The 25,631-nt window shown below is 40.6% G+C and overlaps 1 protein-coding gene across 11 annotated transcripts in view; it reads right to left on the bottom strand.

The window, feature by feature from the left end:
- The window catches only part of ANK3 (ankyrin 3), a 562,075-nt gene that overhangs the window by 20,650 nt on the left and 515,794 nt on the right, over window positions 1–25,631 (bottom strand). For 9 of the 11 annotated variants that reach the window (XM_082407428.1, XM_082407432.1, XM_082407425.1 and 6 more), the window contains 8 exons: window positions 23,618–23,716; window positions 18,407–18,604; window positions 16,446–16,544; window positions 13,820–13,918; window positions 11,103–11,201; window positions 7,890–8,087; window positions 6,373–6,471; window positions 5,987–6,085 (listed from right to left, as the gene is read on the bottom strand). In XM_082407428.1, coding sequence (XP_082263554.1) covers window positions 5,987–6,085; window positions 6,373–6,471; window positions 7,890–8,087; window positions 11,103–11,201; window positions 13,820–13,918; window positions 16,446–16,544; window positions 18,407–18,604; window positions 23,618–23,716 — 990 coding nt within the window. The remainder of the gene's footprint in view (window positions 1–5,986; window positions 6,086–6,372; window positions 6,472–7,889; window positions 8,088–11,102; window positions 11,202–13,819; window positions 13,919–16,445; window positions 16,545–18,406; window positions 18,605–23,617; window positions 23,717–25,631) is intronic. The other 2 variants (XM_082407430.1, XM_082407431.1) reach the window with 2 other exon arrangements.

The raw sequence follows: 25,631 nt of genomic DNA, 5'->3' as shown, positions 1-25,631 counted from the left end.
AGGGAAGAGAAATGGGAACATATTGTATATGTATAACTGATTCACTTTGTTATAAAGCATAAGCTAACACACTATTGCAAGGCAATTATACTTCAATAAAGATGTTTAAAAAAAAAAAAAAAAAAAAAAAAAGAAGTGCTATTAACATAGTGCCCTCATGTCTCCCACATTCCTAAATAGGGAAAACGTACTATAGAGAGTTTAATGCAAAAGAGTCAGAGTGCCAGTGGTTTTACAAACGGATGGTAGCACTCCCTAGCGCAGGTAGTTCTGTTAGTAGGTGCTCAATAATTACTTGCCAAATATATCAGGAATGAGAGGAAACCCAACTAGGAAACAAACAAATGGTACCACCAGGGCAGGTTCAGAGCCATTATTCAACTTTTAAAATCCCTTTACTAGCCTATTGCTTACAAGTTGAAATTTTAAATTTTCATGGTAGTCAAGATACTGTAATCTACTCCCATTTGCCATTCTGATTGCCTCTTTTATGAAACTCCAGTCATGCTTCAGCTAGACTGGTCCCCAAACAACATATGGCTCATGTTTCTGTCTTGCCTTACTCTACCAAGAATGCTTTTCTCCAACATGCCCTTGGGACCAGCATCTTTCATTGGAAGGTTCAGCTCAAGGGTCACACCCCCATGAAATGTTTCACCTCCCCTTCCACTCTTATACCTGCCCCTCACTTGGCTGACTCCAATCAAAATCCCGGAGATGTTTAGTGGCACTCTTCTTCATATATCTGTCTCCTCCTACTAAAATGCAAATTTGTTAAGGGAAAGTATTGTGCCACATTTGTCTTTGTATCTCTAGAGCCTGGCAATGACTGGCAAATCCTTAGATTTGAGTCAAGCTTACTAGAGCTTTCAGAACATCCTGGGATCCTTCTCTTGGTTGACCTCTGGTGCTCAGAGGTGGAAGGAACCAAAATTCCGTTGACAAATTGTTAATAAGCTGCCTCAGGAGCCCTCAGAGTCCTCTGTCCTAAGAAAAAAGGTCCCCTGCCTTAGACAACCCTGTCCTGACTCACAGTCATTTAAGAGGAATGCAAAATTACATTTTGACATAGGCCTGAATCTAATTACATAAAAAATGCCAATGAAAAACTAGAATTTTTTTTTTTTGGTATAGACAAGAGGATTTAGAGAAAGAAAATAGAAAGAAAAAAGAATAATTAGAATTTATAAAATACAAATAGGATTTATATTCGGGAATATGATCCAAATCTGGACAACAGATCAGTCACAATCTTTCCAAGCCCTAAGGATGGGTCAGAAACAACTCAGGGGGCAGTGGGGGGCTACTGGTCGACCAGCCTACTGTAATTAACCCTCATGTTTATGTCAGTGGTATGTTCTACTGTGACAGCATTTCTCACTTGACAAACATTCTTTCTATAATTGATTCTAGAAGATTTAAGGTTGTTTGATATAAACTGAAGAAAGTGGAAATGCCACTTCCAGACTCTCTGAAACCAGCCTCTGCCGAACAGGATGGGCCAGGGTAGAAGATTTTATACTCCTATTTTTAGTTTTGAGCTATTGCCATCTGGAAACCCCAGCTGACCTCAGAAGCATTTGGCCCTCTGCTCAGACACACCCTAAAGAGATCATCTTCAGAGCCAAATGCAGATCTTTGGACTGAGCCCAACTCTACAGTGAGTGACAGGAGGGTGTGAGCTGTTTTACTACCATCCCCGCCCCTGAAAAAAAAGGGAAAATTCACAAAGCAGTGGTAGGAAACCTGATTAGTCAAGACTCTTAACATGAGATAATTAGAGTGGTAAAGGCAAGATAAAGTCAGAGCGCAGCTTCTAATCATGCATCTTATCAGTCAATAACTTCTCAACCTCTAAAGGTAAGTCAATATCCTCTGAGATGTGACAATCCTCTTGATTACTTTTAATTCCACCAAGAAATCATTAATTCTTAAAAAACAGAGAAGCTCTGACATCTCTGTAATGCATGCCAATTCCAGACAAGTTACTCATTATTACTGAGGGGTTTATTCTGAGCTCCTTACCTGAGATACAAAGGAAACTATAAAGCAAGGGAAAAACAATTTAGGGTATTATTTTAGAATGGCTAGTTCATCTCAGAAAGACTTAAGAAATATTTCGAATAATAAACAAGTACTTTATCTTGAGACCTATAATACAATTTTCCAAATTTCCTAACTTCTAATTTCTAGAAAGTTAAAGGAGTCTTACTTGCCATACTAAAGGAGACAGATACATTTATCAGAAGAGACATAAAATAGTGAGAGACTGAACTAGAGAATAATCTCAATCAGTACTTTTTTCCTCTTGATGTAGAGGACAAAGTGCATGCCATGTGTCCTTTTGCATTTCAAGATTAAAAACAAGAGCACATGTAATTTTAACTTATTAAAAGTAATATATTTACACTGTACTTTATATTTTTCCCCCAAACCTTCACAATATCTACTTATCCATGTCAACAGATATACTGCACAGCTTATGAAAGAGAAATCTGACAAATAGTAAGTTAAGGCTCACTAACCCTTCCACAACCTGTGCCCAGGTTATTCCTGAACTCAAGCCAATCCTCTTTCCAGCACAGTGTCCTGCCTCAGGAAACAGATCTGGCTAAAATGGATTAGAGGAGCCCATCTAGTTTTTCAGCACCCTCCTTCCTCTTCCATTAGCTAAAGTCACATCGTGTTTCTAGGGCACATGTGGGTAAGAAACTATGTCCACAATTCTACAAAAGGGAAGAAAGGGCAACAAGAAAGCATCATGTACTCCAAGAAGCAAGGATGTGAATAAGGAAGAGGTAGCGTGGAAGGCACAGCTGTCTGTCATATCCATACGCATGCTTAGCTCTGTTGAGTTTTTGTCCCTCCTTTCTCACCACTACCTGAATTCAGAAATGCTGTAGCCTCCCTAGAGGAAAGAAGGCTATTTGCCTACCCTATATCCATTCTCCTTCCTTCCTTAATAAAAGAACCTCTGGTGGGGTGCCCTGCTGAAAACTACATTTCCCAGCTTCCCCTGCAGAAAGAAGTGGCCAATGAGATGTAAGGAGAAATGGCTGGGTGGAGCTTCTGGCAATGCCCTGCTGTCTGACTTTCTTTCTTCTTCTTCTTTTTTATTTTTTTTTTAATGTTGTGTTTTCTCAATCCATCCTACTGGTGATTAGGGTACTTTATACCATGTTATGAGGGCACATTTATCAGTCTGCTCTTCAAATATTACTCTTCTACCTTCTTCCAACCCACTGTTCCTCTTTTGCGATGTCCTATTCAGTTTAAAGAAATCAGAAAAAAATGACAAAACAAATTTAATTTTGTTTGAAAAAGTTTAGTCCCTATGAAAACCCATCCTACCTATATGTGACAGGCCCTCCAAGGGGGCCTGCCCAAACAGTAAGAGCTGCCCCTGTGGGCTAATTGTGTCTGACTTTCTTTACTGCCTGGCAGCCTGAGTGACAATAGCTGGAAGAAAGACCCAAAAAATCACAGGAAATTTTCTTTAACACTCTGGAAACACTGAACCAGCAACAACACCTGCCTACCTCCAGACTGTTTATGACAAGAGAAAAAATAGAACCTCAACAGTTTAATCCACCGTAGCTAGGTCTTTTTTCTACCAGGTGAACCAAATCCTAACTGATAGAACTGGCTTTGCTCAGGATCAAAGTCTAGAAAACGCTCCTGACCAGGACCACGGCCTCAGAAAGTGGGGATGGTTGGACATGTGTCAGACATGGCATTACAGAGACTCTTACGGAGGCAACTGCACTATGGGAATGAGAATGAATGTCCTCTTAGAAAAGCCTGTGTTCAATTGACTGTAAAAGATATGCTGAAGGCTAAAGGGCTGTTAAAGAACTGCTTTTCAACTCTTTGTCAAAGATGTTTTGCAGATTGGGAACCGTGAAGTCTTGTTGGACAAATACGAAGCTGGAAATCAACTACAAATATATCAACTATTGACCTGTTTCAGAGTTATTTGTGGATGAAAAGGTGGATTGGACTCATTTTGTTTCACTTATTTATGACTTTTGTCAATTCTAAACTACTTAGCACTAGTTATGACAAAATTATTACTCTCATGTGAGGAGTGAATAGTTCACTTATTAATTATTTACTGCTTGCCTGCCATGAACCTGAGGGTATTTATAACATAAGAAAAGTGGCCCAGGCTTAAAGGGATATGAAAATAAACAAATGAAATGGACAACTATTAAATTTCATTGTAAATTTTTCTCATTTTAAAACTTGTGGTAAAATATACATTTCATAAAACTTACCATTTAAGTGTACAGTCAATGGCATGAAGTACATTCACAATGTTCTCTGTTCATTACCACCATCCATCTCTAAACTGAAACTCTACCCATTCAACACTAACTCCCCATTCTTTCCTTCCCTCAGCCCCTGGCAACCAGCATTCTACATTGTGTCTCCACATGAAATCATACAGTATTTGTCCTTTGATATGCCTGGCTTATTTCATTCAGCATAGTATCTCTGAGGTTCATTCATGTCGTAGCATGTGTCAGAATTCCCTTCCTTCTTAAGACTGAATAATATTCCATTGCATGTATAGACCACATTTGGTTTATCTATTCATGCTTTCATGGACACTTGGGTTGCTTCTACACTTTGGCTATTGTGAATAATGCTGCTTTTTTTTTTTTTTAAATAAAGTTTTTTCAAAAGTCAAGGGATGGCTTTATGATAGAAAGAATGTCAGGGCTAGAAATTATGGGGAAAAGCCGCTCTTAGAGGAAAAGCAAGTTTGGGGGCTTGATTTTTGAATTGTAGATTCCACTGGGTACAATTCTGAAGACGATGGGGCAGGAGATGATTGAGAAATACAGGAAAAAAGGTTCTGAAGAGAAATAACTTTCAATGATCACATACTCTCTAAATGGAGAAAGTACCTGAAAACTTTATCTCTGAAAGTATCCAAAGTAATTTAGAATAGCCCAAATTCTTTGATTTGTGTGTACAAGAGATTTGATCTGAACACTAAGTTTAAAGTAGAACACTATAGCTGCCCCCAAATGGAAGAGCTAAACAAATACAAAAAGCCGGAGGGATGCTAAAAGTTCCTTCAACCGACAGTATTTAGGAAAAGAATGGGATAGCATTTAAATTGTGCTCTGTATCATTCCAGCGTTCTCTGATCATAGCTACCTGCTCAACAACAGCGAACTCATTAAACCAACAGCACTATGCTAACCTATCGTTAAATAAACCCTTTATGATTTGCTTCTCAAGTCAGAATACCAGAGTCATAAGAAAGCCATTCACTCTAAGTATCTCTTTTCTGAGAAATCTCTGTTGTCTACCGGTCAAAAATGACCTAACAATAAGAATAAAGATTCTCCTACTGTATAGCACAGGGAACTATATTCTATATGCTGTGATGAACCATAATGGAAAAGAATATGAAAAAGAATGTATATATCTGTATAACTGATTCACTTTGCTGTACAGCAGAAATTAACGCAACATTGTAAATCAACTATACTTCAATAAAATAAATTTTAAAAAAAGAATAAAGATTCTCCTTAGCAATAATAACAACACATGAGCAAAACCTCCCAACTTATTTTATTAAGCACACATAAACCACTTGAAGGCAATGTTTTATGGCCAGGAAAATGTAACATATATTTTATAACTTTGACAAATGAGAACTTTCTTACTCCCTCTGGCTGTTCTTATGTTTTTAGTCTGGCTAAAGAGGACTTCAACTTTTTTTCCTGGATTTTCTCCAGGCTCCAGGATGTCCTGGATTTTCAAGGAATACCCATGGACAAGTAAATATTTATTGAGCATCTACCACAGAAGTTGACTAAATAGCTGAAGGCACAGATTTCCTAAGGCACTTATATTTCCATGATCTTTAAGTGATGCCTAAACTAGGAGGGTGATACAGATGAAGCCAAAGTAAATATACATATAGAGACTGCCCCTCAGTCTCCTCATGCTGTCAAGTTACAGGTACCTTTGCAGCCGCGTGGGGTGAGGCTCCTTGGTCCAGAAGCAGAAGAGCCACCTTCTGATTATCGTAATGTGCAGCTACATGCAGTGGAGTTAGCCCGCTCTGAAAACACGTGCAGAAACAACAACCAGTGTCAAAGCGCCTTAATGTCAGAGGCCTAGATTTAGGAGATGGGATTAGATTGGATACAACACACAGTGTAGTTTACATTCCAGTTTCCACAACACTTGGACCCCAGCTTTCACCTCCTATTTCTGCAGTGATCTTCCTCCTATGAGACTTAAATATGGATTAGTTATAACTTAGGTGGCTGCTGGTGAATGTTAGCAAGTGCTTGTTTTTTGTTATCATGGGAGTGGCCTGTTACAACTTGGCCGATGACCCCATACCTTCCCAGCAGCATCTGGAGATGCACTTTTCTGTAGCAGGAGACTGGCTACTTCAAGCTTCCCATATTTTGCTGCCACATGAAGGGGAGTAAATCCTTTCTGAAAAGATAAACAGAAAAATAATGAATAATAGAAATGATACAAAGACACTAATCCTGGGACTAGTCAGGTATCTGACAAGGATGAAGTTGGAAAGCTGGATCTGGGGCTTATTCTAGGGCCATTTGGGGATTTCACATTGTGGGAAGAATAGGTTATAGGGTCCAGGCCCAATTTGGATTTGGAGGGCTTGGAAAAAGCTAGGACAAGTCTGGACCTCCCATAACCTCCCACATCACCAGATTGGAGTCTTTCTCTCCCCCTTTCTCTATTGCCACACGTATACACACGTCTGTATGTATGACCCAGTCCTTAGGGGTTGGAGTCAGACATTCTCACACTTTAGCTGAACTGAACTGAACAATAACACAGGGTTCTATCTCAATAAATAGGCAAGAGTTGAGAATCTCCTTCTTCTTGCTTCCAACTCTTACAGGGATCTGGGTATCAACCGTTCAGTCACCATGCACAGCTAGGGCCCCACGCACAAGGCAGGGATTAGAAGGTCATCAACATATTTGACCCCATGGGACTATAGCCAGTTAGAGGCAGTGGGCAGCTTGTATGGTGGAAGGGCTGGGACACTCAAAACCCCATCACCCATTCCTCTGTTTCACATGTTAAATGAGATCCAGGAACTTGCATGTCTACTGAAGAGTGTGAAGAATCACAGGGGGTGAATTTTGAGAAAGTCATCATTTGTTCAGATAGTTTTCCAAGTATTTGTAATCACTGTAATTATCTTCTGCATTGATTACACATTAATGTTTCTTCTCTGCATCTAAAAAAGGGTGTAACACCAATTTCTAGCTTTCTAAGACATGCCATGGGCCAATTCGTCTTGCTATCACACTTGCTAGTTTACGTAGGATCAAAGAAAAATGAGCTCTAAGTTTTGCATTCTGCACTTGAAAAGCAACTGTGTGGTGGGTTATTACTATAAGGCATCAGAGCTGAGATGAAAGAAAAACAAACCTATAAATCAGAAAAGAAAACCACCACAACAAAAAAAGCAGCAACAACAACAAACCAAGAAAAATCCACCTCCTGCTTTGAAAATATTATAAAAGCATTAACCAACTGAGCTTTGATAATGTGGTTTGTATACCTGGCCTCAGCAAGAGAAATCTGTGGCTGTGTTTTTAAAGCACCCTTTAAATCTACCAAATAACTTGCAAGAAATATCTGACTCCAGACATCAGTAAGGTTTCATTAGAAGATAATGTACTGAGAAATGTAAGACACACACACACACCAAATCACCCTGCCCCACCCCAGGGCTTTGCTGGCCATGTTAATCCTGGGATCCAAGTATAGCTGCTGTTGTACAGCTTTTGTACCTATTACCATGTAATAGGAAACTGTAAAGAGAATGTTTTTGGGGGGACACAGCAGGAGTCTAAGGCTGGCTTTCATACCTTTGTTGTTATAGATAAAGATGCGCCATGATCCAAAAGGAATGCGGCTACGTCCTCATGCCCCTCTCGGGCTGCAAGGTGCAGTGGGGTGTACCCAGAAGTCGTGGCTGCATTTGGAGATGCTCCTTGCTGCAACAGCTGCTGTACTATATCTGCTTTCCCCAGTCGGGCAGAAATGTGGAGTGGGGTTTGGTCATCCTATAGGACAAGGTAAAAATGCAGGGCTGATGAGCTGAGAAAACAATGGTGCCACTGCGAAAAATACAGGAAACTTCACTGTTTGGTATCAGAGGCTACATTCAACTCTTTGATTCAATACTAAAAAGAACCTCATTTATCTTTTAAGTTTCAGAAAGGTGGGGATGGCAGATCGAAGCACCTTAAATACCCTTTGAGTAACCTATTAGCGTGAGAATTGTGAAAGGCAGTTCTATCTAGAAATTATCCCCACTCCCTCCTGCTATACTTTATCAATTTTTAAACCTCTGATGACTCCTTTTTGGGGGAGATAAGGGAATGGATCCTGGGAAAACGGAGATACCTGGGAGGGATATTATACCTCCACCAGTTCTCATGTACTCATATGTAATGAATTATCTTATTGGTGCTGCCTTCCCACAGTCAAAAGTGGGAGGAGGGGAGGGGGCAGTATAGGATGGTTGAGGAAGGCTCCCAGCTAAGAGGGCTGATGGGGGCTGACAGCCAGCCCACCCTCTGCTGGCCGAGCTGTCATCCACGCTGCATCTGCCTGGAGTGGAAGGCACCTTATTACAGTTCACCCAAGGACACAAGGCACTCCTAAGTCCTGCACCCTGAGGGCCTTAGCCCCACGTTGGAGGGGTATCTTTTCCTTGTTTGCCCAAAGATGCCCTCTGGAGAGAAATCCCCTACCAGGATGTGAAGAAGTCCAGGTAAACACTTTATGTAGGGCAAGTAGAGAGAAGAGGCTGGAGCACAGGACACTGCTTTGCAAAGGGAAGTAAGATGACGGTCAAGATCAAAGCAAGAGGGTCTATGTAACTAGTAGGAAGTGTGAGAAGTTAGGGGAGATGCCACAAGGAAGAAGAGAAATACTGAAAATAGAAAGAGATAGTTGCCAAAGAAAAATCTCATACAACTCTGCTACTGCCTCCACCACCGCTAAACATCAACTGCACATGGGCATGCCCCAGGCATTCTACCTGCATTAATTCATTCATCATTACAGCAATCCTATCTCTTACAACTGTCATTATTCCCATTTTCTATATGAGGAAACTAGAGAAGGGAATGTGGCACAGAGATGTTAGTTAACCTGCCCAGTGTTACTCAGGTAGTACATGATGGACAAAGATTCGAACCCAGGCAGTCTGGCTATGGAAGTCAGGCTCTTAACAATGATACATACTATCTCTTTAATGAGATAACTATACATCTTATGGTCAATTTCAGCTTGTGGGTGAAACCATTTCCTAGACGAAATGCTTCATATGTAACAACACTCAAAAATGTGAGGTTTCTTGTAATGGTAGAGTACAGCCTCTCTTAACCAATCTACTTAACTGATTAACCGATATCCTCTAGATCAGGGGTCAGAACAGTAAAATCTAGGGGCCAAATCCAGCTGCCACCTGTGTTTGTAAATAAAGTTTTATTGGAACACAGTCATGTCCATTTGCTGATGTATTAAATTATGCACTCTCTATTGCTGTTTTCACTGTGTAACAACAGAGTTGAGAGACTGTGGACAAAGACTGCATCCTGTGAAGCCTAAAATATTTATGATCAGGCCCTTTACAGAAAAAGTTTGCTGAGCTTTGTTTCTAGGTCCTCTGTAAAATCTACCAGCTGGCACCACGACACACCAGACACTCAAGGTTTATAGTCTGCTGGCTAGAATGTTACCACTACCTTTGTACCCACCTGTGGATTTTATGTTTACAAAGACCTAGTTGTGTTTGTTCCCACACTAGTATGTTTATACTAGTACTTTTCTAGTTTGTACTATATTTACGCTAATTATATAATTACATAATATGTTAACAGGTAAAATATGAGTACGAAAGGAAAGGCTTTAAGAACACTAAGTTAAAAGCCTTGGAGAGCCTTGGTAGAAGTTGATAAAAACCAACTATGGTCAAACTACATATGGGTAGGAGAGCTGAATAGACTGGTGGAAAATTATAAAAGTTGAAAAATATCCTGTACTCAAACTGCTTTGCAAATGCCTCAGTTTTCTCTCCATTTAACCCTAAACTAGAAACTACAAAGTATGTAATTAAATGACAAATAAATGTACATTTGTATATGGAAGGGCTAAAATTAAATGGTTGAGGTATTTACATATCTATTTACGATTCTTGACCTAAACTGCCATTTAAAAAAAAAATTGGTAAATAAATTATAGTTTATTCATGCACTGAAAAAAAATCATTAAAAAAAAGCTAAACATCAATACATAAACAAACAAGAAATTTTAAACTGCCATTTTGATAACCAGACCAACTACCATCAAGATAGTGACAGATAGTGAGTTTCTTCTGGAGGGTAAATGCCAGGCAGAGAATGACGCATTCCAACTCAGCCCCTGGACTTCCCCAGCTGTCCAGTGGTTAAGGCTCCACCTTCCAATGCAGGGGGCGTGGGTTCGACCCCTGGTCTGGGAACTAAGATCCCACATGCCGCGAGGTGCGGCCAAAAACAAACAAACAAACAAGCTCGTCCCTGATGCTCTTCTATATTCTATGTCCCATGAACAACTCTGACCAAGTCTCAGGGTTTATGGTTTCACAACTTGCAGAGAAAAAGTTCAAACTCCCTTTTTCCTTTTGTGGCTCTGACAGCTGACATCTAGGTCAACCAAAAGAACTCAATTATGCTTCCAAACTGTGCTTGTTTTAGAAGCTTTGTGCATGAGCCCTTCTCCATAGAGTGCAAACAACTCTGGGCCAATTCTAGGTTTGTTTCCTAAGCCATTAGGGACGAGCAATGTGCCAAGGACACAAAGTTCTTTCGGGCACAAAGTTCTTGTTCTATTTCATTTTGTTAAATAATTGAGTAGATACACATGCAGGGAAGGGATGTTTTCAATATCCCTTGGGTAGAGACTTTTGTCACTGGTGGTGGTTCATTACTTTAAAAGAGTGATCCTGGAAGAAAGCATGCCTATGTTTAAAGGTTTTATTAAAATCATTTCTTCTCTCGGCAGCAAACACTTCCACGCTCGGCACATACCTTAGCTTTAGCTTCTACCTGAGCGCCGTCTTGCACCAGATACCGCACGACTTCGGCCTGGCCGGACCGAGCTGCCATGTGCAGCGCTGTTTCTCCTCTCTGGGGAACAGGAGCCAAGGTAACTTAACGGCAGCTCTAAAGAAGCCTGGCCTATTTTCTTTGCATAAAGTTGATGATGGAGGGTTTTTTTTTTTTTTTTAAATAAAAAGTAGTTCCAAGCACTTCCTTATTGAAAATAGGAAAGATAGGAAATGAAATACACAAGAATTTCCCAGGAACCTGGTCCATGATGGAAGACATCAGTGTAAGCCCAGAGAGCACGGCAAGATCAGAAGCATGATCAATAATCTACAACGTAGCCTCACTGGGGGTTCAAAGGCAAATGCTATGGGGCCAAGCAGGAGGGTAGGTGAGTGAAGAGGGCAGATGCGGAGTGCGCCTGGAGACAGGCCATGCCTTATCCTGGCCGAGGGAGGCGCTACTAGCTGGCATCAGCAAGCTACTTCAGTAACGCTTTGGGATGCCACCTGTATCATGCCATACCTTCCTATTTTTCAAAAACAGTGGCAGTCTGGATATTTGTGTATATTTCTTGAATGTTGGTCAAAAAATGAGAGTTCAAAACAAAAGAAGACCAAAAATGCTGCACAGGCAACACAAAACACACCCAAGGGCCAGACTTGGCTTGCCCTTGGTTTGCATTTCCTGCTTTATCTCAACAGGTCATTATCCTTTTGGGCATTATCCCAAGGGGTTATTTTCTTTGCCACTGGATTTCCCCCGCCTCTGCTGCTTTTCACCAAATGGACTTTAATTCAGATGATCTCTTCGTTTATTTAATAATAAAAGAAAAAGGAAAACAACATAGAAAACACATATGGATCGAAATGTAAAAAGTAATAAAAATCAAATATATTCTCCCCACGCAAGTGATGCCCACCTTTTTTTTAATTATTATTATTATTTTTAAAATTATATATATTTATTTATTTATGGCTACATTGGGTCTTCGTTGCTGCACGTGGGCTTCCTCTAGTTGCGGTGAGCAGGGGCTACTCTTCGTTGTGGTGCGCGGGCTTCTCATTGCGGTGCCTTGCCTTGTTGCAGAGCATGGTCTCTAGGTGCACGGGCTTCAGTAGTTGTGGCACGTGGGCTTCAGTAGTTGTGGCTCGCGGGCTCTAGAGCGCAGGCTCAGTAGTTGTGGCGCACGAGCTTAGTTGCTCCGTGGCATGTGGGATCTTCCCGGACCAGGGCTCGAACCCATGTCCCCTGCATTAGCAGGTGGATTCTTAACCACTGCGCCACCAGGGAAGTCCCGATGCCCACCTTTAAATTACTTTTTATAGATATTGCTTTGCTTTATAGGGCATCCACCTCCATGGAAGGATATGCAGAGATACAGTTCACACGAAACTTGTTGCTGTGTTTCCTGGAAAGGTGCTGAGGATGTAGGTGACCATGTTACCCAGTGTTTCCTTCGTAAAGGAAAACCTTCTCTCCTGGCGTTGGGACCAGGGAAGACTGCATTTCAGCTGAGAGTTGGTCTGACTCAAGCTGCTGGAAGACATAGAGCCTTTTGGGGGCCTACCCTCAGGGTGAGGACGCAGGACCGTATGGTTTGCCCTTTCTGTGCCAGAATGTTCCTCGTTTTATTTTTACTTCTTTGGTGCTCATGAGCCCAACTAGTGTTCTTATGCTTGTGGTCTGGGGTGCTAAGATTGTTATGCGCTAAACTTAAAATTCTGTAAAACAATGTCAAAGGCCACATGCAGATCGAGGGTGATAAGTTACTCCTCTGACATTTACTATGAAGTGAGTCTCGTGGTTCTGCAGAGCAATGCTTAGTGTGGGAAAACAACAACATCCAATAATGAACTGAGTTCCATGGGTTTGCTATAACATTGTCGAGCACGCTCAAGAGAAATTACTTTGAAGTTACTTGAAATCACAATAAGGAGAGTGTTGGAACCACCTTCTCAACATGCAACACTTATTTTTTAAAAAAATTTTATTCAAGTATAGTTGATTTACAATGTTGTGTTAATTTCTGCTATATAGCAAAGTGACTCAGTTATACATATATATATTCATTTTCATATTCTTTTCCATTACGGTTTATCACAGGATATTGAATATAGTTCCCTGTGCTATACAGTAAGGCCTTGTTGTTTATCCATCCTATATATAATAATTTGCATTTGCTTATCCCAAACTCCCAATCCATTCCTCCCCCAACCCCCTCCCCCTTGGCAACCACAAATCTGTTCTCTATGTCTGTGAGTCTGTTTCTGTTTTGTAGATAAGTTCATTTGTGTCACATTTTAGATTCCACATATAAGTGATGTCATACAGCATTTTTCTTTCTCTTTCTGACTTACTTTGCTTAGTATGATAATCTCTAGGTCCATCGTGCATGCAACATGCTTCTGTTGAAAAAAAAACTCTCCCCGTCCACAAAACTTTCTTTTTTAAAGCATAATATTCAGTAGTAATATACACAGTCCCTAAGTCTTAGCAATTTGTGACCAGCTAGTGATCGAATGGATCTTGCCTTTGAAATAAAGGAAACCACAGGTATTTTCAAAATTCTGTCCTTTTAAGTACTCAAGTTAAATGGGAATTAATTTACCTATAACAAAAATAAGTAGATTGAGAGCAACCGTTTCCAGTTTCATAAATGCTCACAATTAGACCTACTTTGTTCAAAGGATACTTACCACGTTGGTGGTATTTGGTGAGGCTCCATGATGCGTTAGTTGTGACACGATATTTACATGCCCCATGAAGGCAGCAACATGGATTGGGGTAAGGCCCGACTGGGGGAAAAGAGGGAAATGTCAGTTTGTTGGCTTATTTTAAAAAGGGTTTGTCTGCCTGCCTGCCTGCCTACCTGCCGTCCATCCATCCAGGCTAAGATAACCAATTTATTGATCAGATCAGAAAACATCAAGACATCACCATTACGTCATAGATTCTATAAGGCAAATGTATCAATATTCATCATTTCTCTAAAGCACGTTCCGTGATTATGAAAGGCCTATGTCATAACCATTAAAGAAGAAAGATTCATTTCACACATTTTATATAGCTCTATAAAAAATATTTACAGAAATACCTTGAAGGTTTTTTCCCCTCTGCTACTAAGCCTTCCTTATCCATATGACTGTGTGTGTGTGTGTGTGTGTGTGTGTGTGTGTGTGTGTGTGTGTCTGTGTGTGTCTGTGTGTGGAGGGGGGACACTTGTGTGATTACATACACAATAGCAAAAAGTCAACTTTTATTTCAGATCCTATTCTGGCCTTTTAATAAGGACTCCCATGCTCTCAGAATCACTGATTATATTACGCGTGAAAGAGCAGGGTGGGAACACAAAGCCATCCCTCTAAGAAATGAGCAGATCAGCATTAACTGTCCCAATCATTTACATTTTTATCTTTCTGCATATTATAAATTAAGGTGATATAATTAAGGCAAATAGAACAATGGTCACTAGACTAGACCTTAATTTTCATGTGTGCTTCAAAGTCCTCTTCACACACCAACCCTCCCCCAACCACTGGTGCTTCTTGCATAAAATGATTTCATTTTCAATTTTTCAGAATTTAATCCCACTTATGCCATGAACATCATAATTTGGGAAAAAAAACCTTAATATGGCTAGAAAAAGCTGAGAGAGAAGGAGACAACTAATTTCAACAGAAATTTGAGTAACGTCAAAAAATATGTTAAAGGAATTCTATACAATGAAAGTAAGATAGAAGACAGAAGAGGTAGAATTTTGGTTGCCCAGACTTCAAATAGTGGGAACTGAGGAAAACAGGGGGAAGGAGAATTTTGTTATAATTCGGCACCTTTTCCCATCAGTAGGGGGAGTTGTTAGGACATGGTCTGCACCGCCTTTCCGAGGGAGTACAGGGCTGGCAGTGGAAGCGTCTCATCACAGGCTGGCATCTCTGGACACTTATTCAGACGCCAGTGAAAAATCTTTTATTTCAGAGCCCGCTCTGATCTTTAAAAAGGGCTGCCGCGCACTGAGAATAAACTTACTATTTTATAATGAAAATAACTGGGTGCCTGCCATGAAGCCAGAAGACTCAGAAAACAGCGAATCGGTATTAATATTTTCTATCATTTAGTATTTCAAAGTTGTGTTAGAAATCAAGGCAAATACTTCATTTGCAGATGAGAAACTGAGGCAAAGCAACAATGACTGGACTAGACCTTAGTGTTTACGTTAGCTTCAAATCCTAGAGTCTTCATGGCTGCATTCAACAAAACTTTACTGAATGATCTACTATGGCATCCACTGTGTTGCGGGTATATTAAGACCAGTAAGACTCTGGCCTGCCTTGGTGGAGCCTGCAGTTTTGGGGCGGGGTGGAGGGGAGTGGCTCGGTCATAAGTAAGCCAGCTGGACAAGACCTTTGACGGAAATATGCACAGGATGTGGTGATGGTCCCAAGGAGGAGCTCCTGGCCCAGGCCAAGGGTTAGGGGAAGATTCCTGGAGAAGGCAGCCCCAGATCTGGTCCTGAAAGACATGCAGGACTAGCTTGGAAAGGGAGGGGCGTGACGCATGGAGGGTGTAGCGATATGGAGTGAACAAAAGGGAGTGCAGCCTAGGGAAGCGGATGCCAGGCTTGGTTTGCGTGTTGCAGGCTCAGCCCTGATCCCAATAAATCGCTTCTCTGAGTTCTATGTCAGTTTGTCTGAAAGAAACCGAGAGCTACCCTTTTACTAACTTCAGCAACTCTGTGTTTCGTTAATTCTGAGTTTTTCCTGAGAGCAATCCTCACTTCATCGGTATGCAGAGGTTATGTTGTGCAGGGGTTCTCAACCGTGGCACACGTGACATCTTGAGCCAGATAATTCTTTGTTGTTGGAGGCTGGGCTGTACACTGTAGAATGTTTAGTAGCATCTCTGGCCTCTGTCCACTAGATGCCAGTAGCACCATCCAGTTGTGACAACTAGAAATACTTCCAGACATGGCCAAATGCCTCGTGGCGGGCAAAACCACCCCTAAGCACTGCATTACAGGATTTGAGAAGCAGTGCATGAATGGATTTCATGTAAATTACGCTTGGAGTGATGGCACCCCCCGTCCCCCCGCCCGCCTTGAGCACGACACATGTGCTTGGGTTATGCTTCTCGTCATGGTGATGTATTTGCTCTCTCCTCCCACTCTCGTCTGCTCTCCTAAGGAATGGCAGCCCCTTGGGTGAAGGGTTCAGAAAGTAGTATGACAACCACACACAGCAAAACTAGCTGGTCGTCAGGGAGGGCACTGGGCCTCTGCCTGCTGAGGCTGTACATGGGGAACCCCAGAAATCCTCCTCTTCTCACCTCGGTTACAGCTTGGATGGATGCACCATGTTTCAGAAGGAGTTCCATTACTTTAATTCGATTCTTCTTGCAGGCAATATGGAGAGGGGTAAAGCCATTCTGCAAGGGAAAAAGACACAGACCTACTGGATTACGTTCCGTTGAGATCTACTCCCACTGCGTATGGTAAAATATTTTTGCAAAAGTGACGTTGTGTAAAGATTTGGAAATGAGCGGCAACAACGAGGGGTTAAACCGAAAACAGATTCTTTTCTGGAAGCACAGGTAGTCTACCTGCTCCCAGGAACCCAAGGTGCCCTGCTAATCACGAACAGGAAGCAAATTTTTGTCAGAATCTCCTGGTAGTTAAGGCAAAATGGTCATGCGTCTTCTTAGACTACTTTATTCTGGAATTTATTTTCCGAATATGTCCCTCCTCTACCTCATTTCAAACACAGACTAAAAACACCTCGGCCAAAATGTGTCCTCACGGCCAAAACTTCACCACTGCCCATTGTGACTTCTCTGCTGCATTTAAAAACAACTTCAAGACCTGTTCTGAAATGTTTTTATTTCTTCCAAGTTTTAAGATTCAAGTAGGTGCTTACTCCAAGGAAGCAGAAAGTTAAACGACCCAACATTAGTTGGATCATTTGGTTTAATGTTTAATCTAATAAAAGAACCTGCTTTGTAAACAAATTACTTACCAAACTGTACTGCCCGCTAAGTGAGACAGACCATGGAGCATATTTTTGTCGCCACAGAGAACTACAGACTATCAGGGCCCAGCATGCAAGCTTAGGTCAGAGTCACCGCGAGTGCTTCTGTGGAGGTTTTGAGACCATTTACCAGGCCGTAGTCCATCCGGGGGTGACTGTCTACAACCCCCAGAGCCTCCTAATGTTGTGAAATCTTCAGTCAGAGGAAAACGAGGATGAGAGCCCACACCCTGTTGTAAGGCTCTTTTTCTTGTGTGGAAAAATAAGTCATGACTGCTCATTTCTTTTCCTCCCTTCTCAGAATTCAAAGATTTGTTTGATATCTTGAGCCAGTCAACAGCTCTTAAAATGCTGCTCCAGGAAAAGCATTTAGAATTACGATGGTGATGGAGCTGCCTGGGGTCTGGAGGGCTCCTCTCTGCCCATCCTTTCCTGCCCACTCCAAATCTCAGGGCCCACAGAGTGCCAGAGGTGACCATATGAGCCGCAAGGGAGCAGAGACCCTTCTTAAAATGGTTGATCAGATGACAGACAGCCTTTACCGCAAAATTGCTAGTAAACGCACAAGTTTTCCCTGGCACTTGGTGACATATTTTTTTCCTAAACATGAGTGCTTCTTCTGAACTAAATTTAAACAGCTTACTAACTTGGGACCATTTATTTTTCTAAAGACAACAAACACCATCTCCTTGTGAAAACCACACTAGATAGCAAAGCTCAAGGTTAAAGCAGCATGTCATTCTAGGAGTTAAGACTACAAACTAGACCAAATTTTTCATTCGCATCTTGAGGAAACAATGACAGGTGATACTTCATTACCTTACATGTTTAACATCCTCACGTCGGATTTCTGCTCACAAATTCCTAGACCTTTCATGTTTAAGATGAAGCTTTCTGATCATTCTGCCTCGTATTTTTAGATCTCACAAAAAACTTTTAATTCACAGTTATCACTTTACCTACCAGAAGATAAGTTGACCAGCTCAGTCCTCTTGTACTTGTACGGTCTTTGGGTTTATTTACGTAAGAGAATCACGAGTGTGACCATAAAGAAGTTAATGATTTAGCCTCACCGGTCTTGCTTACGTTGGAAATAGAAGGGTTAACAGATTTTCCAGAAGGTCATTTGAAGGTTGACAAGAAGTACACTTTACTTAACTAGACCTTCCATTTTCACCTCTTGAAAAGGAACCCCTTTACATGCAGGGGTAGCATGTGGTCAGCAGGACAACACAGGCTGGACCTGTGAGCTAAGCTACTCACCAGGGCTTTGGCGTTGGGGTTAGCTTTCTTGTCCAAGAGAACCTTGGCGACCTTGTAGTGGCCACAGTGGGCCGCCACGTGCAGAGCAGTCAGATAGTCATTGGTGACGTCGTCCACGGGCACGTTATGCTGGAGGAGAAGTTGCACGCAGTTTAAATGATCCCCCTGTGTAGCCATGTGCAGTGGAGACAATCCATTCTGGAACACAGAAGACAAGCGGAGTTTATTGTTTTACCTTTACAAATGTGAATGTGCCCAACACAAAACACAGAACGAATGTGAACAGATGAAAACCCTAGATTTGCACACGGAAATACCTTCTCTTATTAAGAGGTTTTGTGGCAACTGTTTTGAACTGCAGCTACTTTCCAAACCAGTCCTCCTACTTCTTATATCAATCAAAAATAAATTTTCAACGATAATTTCTTTTTCTGATTTAAAAAAATAGTGTGAATTGCACTAAGGTCCACTATTGATTGCACTTCCAGTGAATTTGAATTCTTAATATTTAAGACTGAAAATTGGAAATCAACTGTACTTCAATAAAAAAAGTACTGATAACAACAAAAGACTGAAAAGGATAAAATAAAGGCAGAAACAGAATGGTATTCACTAGAGTGGTTTTTATTTTGTGCTCCTGTGTTATTAATGCTTGATATTGAATATTATATTGATCAATTTTTAGAAAAAAGATCTGAATACAACACATTTCATCTCACATCAGTGCAGACAGGAAAACTTTGCCCTTTTCCATCAATCTGGTGCCCCCATGTGTCTATGGCGAGGAAAGGCAAGACAGTGACGAACTCATTAACTAATTAATGCTTGCCTCAGTTTAAATCAATTGGGTTCAATGACAGGTCATCATATGCAATACGGATAAGTAAAAAATTCATTTAGAGAGCTGAGAGAAGGCATGAGAGGGGTCAAAGGTAACTAAAACCGTTAAAAAGATTGGAGTGACATTTAGCATTCAACACACGTTTTCTAATGAAGGCAAAAACAAGGTATTAAGATATCAGTCTTTCCAGGCACGCTTCCTTTAAATATGGAGACAAAGTGTTGGAGCCTGGGAAGTTCCTAGAGAATCCAGTTATCAAGAGAGGCTCTAGTAATTACTGTAACCTAGTTTAACCTACGTGGGAGGGAAAAGTGACGGTAAATTCAGTTTCCAAAAAAATCACCATCACTGAACTTTGAAAATAATGATATACTAAATATGCACCAATGAACTAGGTATTTCTGAATCCTCCGGGCCAAGTTAAATTCCCCTCATTTATCTGAATGACATAAAACAAGAGTTCAAGGGGGAAAAAAAGCAAGCCTTCCTTTGGCCACTCTCATGGCATCATTCACTCACCATGTCATGTATTTCAGCTATTTTTGTCTGCTGAAAGCAGGAGGCTCATGGGTTATAATTTCCCCATATTGCCCAGCAGAGAGCCTTGTATATATAGAAAGAGCTCCATAAATAATTATGTAAATTTAAAGCCTTCACACACTGCCAGTCAAGCAGAATATTTCTGCCTAAAAAATTCCACTCCAACATTTTGAACCAAAGTAGAAACTAAGGTGCAACAAAGGAGGGGAACATTTCTCATTTGAGATACTGCCACCCACAAGCATATGCACTTGTTTATTTCCTGCCAAAACATTCCTCCGCTTTATGTTTTGATACAGTCTTAGAGGAAAACACGAAGTAAACAAAGAAACAAAATGTGAGAGAACAAATGACTTACTGGAGAGTAGAAATGGGAGGCTGTGTCAATAAAAGAAGGAAATTCTCGAATGATACACAAAACAACCACATATGAGTGGGTAACTTATAGGTCACTGGGGAAGGTCCAGAAGAAAGGAAAGATCATCTGCCACGTGGAGAGGGGTCATACTATGTATGGCATTGTCATCAAGCTAAAAACATGGATCCAGTGTGATGGTTTTTCTTAGCTCAGAAAGATGAAAGTCTTGAAGAATTAGACAGATGGTCTTAAAGTTCGGAATGCCTTCATTCGCTTACTATTCACTCAACAAATATTTGGTGAAGGTCTCCTATGTGCCAGGTGCTGATTTAGGTCCTTGGGGTACTGCACTGAATAAGACAAAGTTCTTGTTTTCATTTCACTGAAGAAAGAGACAGCAAACAGGTAAAGAAACTAAGAAGGCCTCTCTGAGAAGACGACATTTGAGTTGAGAAATGTGTGAAGACTGCAGAGCTCTGGGACAGACTGAGAGAGGTCACTCTGAGGGAATGGGAAATGAGAACAGACTTGGTGTATTCTAGGAAGTGAAAGAAGGCTGCTTGGCTAGAAGAAGGTAAGGACCAGAAAGAGAGATGAGGCAGAGAGGTGGTCAGATTCTGGTAAGGAATTCTCAGTGCAGTGGGCGGGGCAACTTCCAGATAAACATGGTAGATGTGACATGCGTGTTTATCCATCCTTTCACAAACTCCACTAAAAAACATGAACGGAATTGAAAAGGTAAAACCCACAGGGCATGCACCCCCACACACTCACACAACATGGCAAAGGAAACAAAAACAGATGTGTGATGTCTATAAACTTTGGAATATGAGAAAAGATTTTAAGTGTTACCTCAGCCAGCAGAGAGGAAAAGGCTGACACCTAAGTGCCTGTTGAGGGGTATAATCCGTGGTGTGCTGGTAAATGTTTCACAATAGCTCTTTGAAGAAGAGCCCTGAGATATGGCATTTGCCAATTTCCAAGGTGTAAAGACCTCTATGCTATGACCGATTTCAAGCTATCGACATGATGTTACTGAATATGGAACTGGAAAGAGATGTACCCAACAGGCTCCAGTATACCACGGGGTAAAATAAAGACAAAGGATTTACCTCTCAAATGCCCAAAAGGCAGACAATAAGGAAACATAGTACCTTGGAGGATAAAGATGAGGCTTGGGGCCAAAAGCAGGATTGGTTTAGCTGCCTATGGAGTGGTCAGGTCTCCAAGCCCTTCCAACCCAGCAAAGCCAGATGACTGCCCCCTCATACCTTGCAGGAAACCAGGAATTTAAATTTCTGGAGATTCTGGATGTGGAGGCTGGGGCAGAGTGGAGGGCAGTGGTTAGCCTCTGGACTGAGAACAGGTGTTCACAGAAGAAGGAAGGACAGCATAGGTGTTAAGAGTATGATCTCTAGAGTGAGACTGCCTGGGTTCAAATCCTTGGTCTGCCACTAGCTGAGACATCTCGAGAAAGTTACTTTCTCTCTTTGGGTCTCACTTTCCTCATCTATAAAAAGGGCATAATAGTAGAACCAGTACCTCATCGAGTTGTTGTGGGGAGTAACTGGGTTAATATATGTAAAGTGCTTAGAGTCTGGTATGTAGTAAATGTAACAACAACTATGTAAATGTTGTTATCATTGTTATGATTAAGGTATGCATAGAGGACCAGGAGAATGACAGCTCCTTTTCCTTTTTCTTACTCAATGTATTCGGTAAAAGGTTAGAGGACTCATCCCTCAAAAAAACCGAACCTTCCAGAGAAAAGGGCAATTTATCCTGACGTTAGGGACCCCTCCAACCCACCACCACCTGATACACCTGAGAGAAGCCCTGCCCACACTCTCACGGAGCTTCCACTCAAAGGTGAGTGCTTGACACGGTCAGGTACAGACATTCGTGGGCAACCCCCATCATGAAAAAGAGAGCCAAAGCCAACAAAGAGAAAAAAGGAAATCTGAGGAGTTAGGGACAGATGAGAGGCAGAAAGACTTTTAAAGAAATGTCACCTTGAATGTTCTCCAAAAGGCAGCAGAATGTATAGCATCCATAAAACAAGAACTGGATGCTTTAAGAAAAGAAGCTCTCAGAGGACAAGAAGATGTTCTTGCATATGAAAAGCATCAAAGAAAAAAGTCAAGGAGATTTCTCAGGAAAAAAAGCCAAACAGAGATGAGATGAACACTAGGAGAAGAATGACGAGACAATGATTTGCTTTTTAATTGTACCTGTACTGCTCTGATAAAATAAAAATTAATTTTAAAGAGAACGACAGGAATTACTTGGAGGCTTTTTAGGCAGGAGGTGGACATGATTTGGTTGACAGTTTACATGGCCACTCTGACTGCAAAATGGGAACTGGATTGGAAAGGAGCAGGTGAGGAAGTGGGGGACCAGCGAGGAAGTGATTACGATGGTTCAGGAAGATGATGTAGCTCAAAGATAGCAGTGGGATGGAGAGAAGATAGATACGGACTATGTGAAAGGAAAAACAACAAATAGAATGGTTCAGATGAGAAGCACTCAAAAGTCCAAGATGTCATCAGGTGCAATGAAAAATAGTGGCTGCTTAATTCTGTTGGATAATATCTCCAGCAGCTCACCAATCTAAACCCTGCATTTCAAATGAGTGATGGAATTGTTCAGACCAACTTGACCCTGTCCATCTTCACTAGAGTTGTTGAGTAAACACTGACCAGAGTACAAACAGGAGTAATATGTTCTTTTGGGTTTTTTTTTTGTTAACGTTTAGAAATTAGGGCTCTTTATAAAGCTTAACATAGCTTCAAAAAATCACTGGTTTGATTTATAAAAACAGTAATGACTCTGAGGTAGTTTTTATATGTTCCGAAATTTATTTACAAATATTCTCTCTTTCAAATACTGTCAAATGGTTTTACCATTTAAAAATCCAGAAGACACTTAGTAAAACATTATTTCTTTTTAGGCCATCACCATGTATTCCCTTCAGATATGTCAACTTTTCCAAAGGCCCAAGCAAGGTATAGTCTTTCCAAAGTTTCCAGTCTTTTTCAGTTAAATGATATCTTGGCCTTTTTAATAGTCTGTGAACTCTCCAGAAATAAACTGAGGGGCTGGAGAAAGTGCACCAGCACCCAGACTTTAGACTGTAGATCTTGCAGTCTTTTTTTCCCCAACAAGCAATCATTCCTGAGCTATGAAAATTTCATAGAATAAAAGCAAGCAGTAAGTGTTCCTGAAACAAAACAGAATAAAAACAAAAGCAACACACACGCAAATGACCTGGTGATAGAGGGCATGCATCTGAAGGCCTCATAAACCCAAACTTAATCTTGAGGGTCACCAAAGATTGGGTGCACAGAGCCACGCTAATTGCTAAATTCAAACTACGGCATTTTCTATGTGATTGAAAGGCTGGGTGAAATAACCGGTCAGGGGATTCAAAGCTAAATACAGTGTGATGACCGAACACCTGGGGAGAAATTACCTTGGTTTTTGAGAGAATGGGGGCAGCTCTATCAAGCAGCATCTCCACCACCTGCTCGTGGCCACTCCTCGCTCCACAGTGCAGTGGCGTCAGCCCATCCTACCAAACAAGGCAACATGTTCAATTACCGTTGACGGGAAATTCTATAAATGAGTGCATTCGGTCAAGATTCGGCGCGGCATCCAACGTGCTGTGGACCAGCGAGCTTCAAACATTTACGCATGTATCTCATAAAACAATTTTATACTTTCAACTAGAGGGCAGAATTTTTCATAAGTTTAAGTAGTTGCCAAGTGTGTGATTCCACACAAAACTGACATTTAAAAATATAACTGTTCCACTACTCTTTCGACTATCCAATGGAATCTAAACACTGTAAGTAATTTGATAGCCACCATTTTAAAAAATACACAAATCTTTAAAATAGGAATTGGTAACAGAAATTTTACATTGGTCCTTTTTGCTCCTGCATGTCTATTTCCATTCCACTTCCCCCATATAATTTTATCTTCATGTAATATAATTTTATGCTTGAGTGTTTTTTATTGATTACGGTATCATATTTCCCTGCTGCAAAAATACATAAATTTACTTTTTAGAAAGGTTTAAAGATTTCCTGAGAACATAAGGCTTTATTTAAGTATCAAAAATAAATCTCCTGATTGGCATTATAATTATTCAAACACAATGGATCAAAACAGCAAAAATACATTACATATTTTATGATTATTAAGCAAGAGTAACAATTTATTAAAAATTCCTCTCTGAATGAGATGTATTTTTTTCACAACTAGTTCATGGATCTGCTAATGAGTATTATTTATTGCTAAGATGAGACAGGGTTCAGCGTCAATACTTCCCTAATTTTTGTTTTTATAAATGCTAGTGCTAAGACATCTTGTCTGCATAAATAAGTAGTTGGACTTCTGTTTTGGTAGTGCCGCTAATTCTCTAAACTCCTGAATTACATGCCAAAAATCACTTAATAAACTTTCATCAAAGATTTCTACCAATGATCCATCATAAGACATAAGGACCATTAGGTCCTTCCTTTTTGTTGGCTGCAATAGGATTTCTAAGCATTTGATATGCAGAGAATTGCTTATCTAATCACCAGACTCCTGAGTTCTTAATAGGACACCAGTATTTTCAACTCTTCCCTTTTCCCCCTCTCCATCTCCCCTTCCCCCCTCAGAGGTTTTGCACCCTGGGGCCTTGTGGCTTAGGGTTAGAGTCAGGCCTTTCCTTCCGACTAGCGAGACGGGCTATTGTATTAAAACATAGGTGGGATAGGAGAATTAACAGGGAGATGAGGAAGTGGAAATCTATTCACTTAAAACTATCTAAGTGGTTCCAAATCATATGGAGAAGTTTTCACACACCCTGGCTTATGTGTTCCCCAACTTGAAGATTCCTGCTGCTGACACTTAATACCTACCCTAAGGATAGTCACATTTTAAAATACATCAAAAGTTGATTTAATGTATTCAAATCACTTTCTAGATTGTGTGAGCAGATCTTGAAAGTAAGCCTAATTATCCTAATATATAATCAATAAGGTACAATCCTATTTCTAAACTACTAGCTAAATCTCAGTAGAATTAAAATTCCTTGAAAAATGAGATTTGAATAGCAAATATGACATGAGCTGGTTTGTATATTTTGAGCATGTTTAAATATTCTACCTTTTATGCTGATTTAAAACATTTGCTCTTCTAAAGCAAAGTTAAGCAATATAACTGTCTTTCAAGTTGGAAACAGCATTTTCTTAATAAAATAGAATAAAATAAAATCTGAGAATAAATTAAAAGTATACCCTGAAGGCCAAATGTCTTCCCAGTAATGTAAAACCTGAAAATATCTGAAGGAGAAATAATGCAATAATCACATCTACCTTGCAACACACAAAAAATTTCACATTCTCTGAATGTGATTGCCTTTTATGAACTAAAAGGTCAACTTTAATTCTCTCATTTTCTCATAAGTAGACTCTATGATATAAGGGGTGACAATA

Source organism: Balaenoptera borealis, assembly GCF_965194805.1.
Source record: "Balaenoptera borealis genome assembly, chromosome: 10".
Classification (NCBI taxonomy): Eukaryota; Metazoa; Chordata; class Mammalia; order Artiodactyla; family Balaenopteridae; genus Balaenoptera; species Balaenoptera borealis.
The sequence above is the reverse complement of the archived record's forward strand: the minus strand, read 5'-3'. Positions and strand labels throughout refer to the sequence as shown.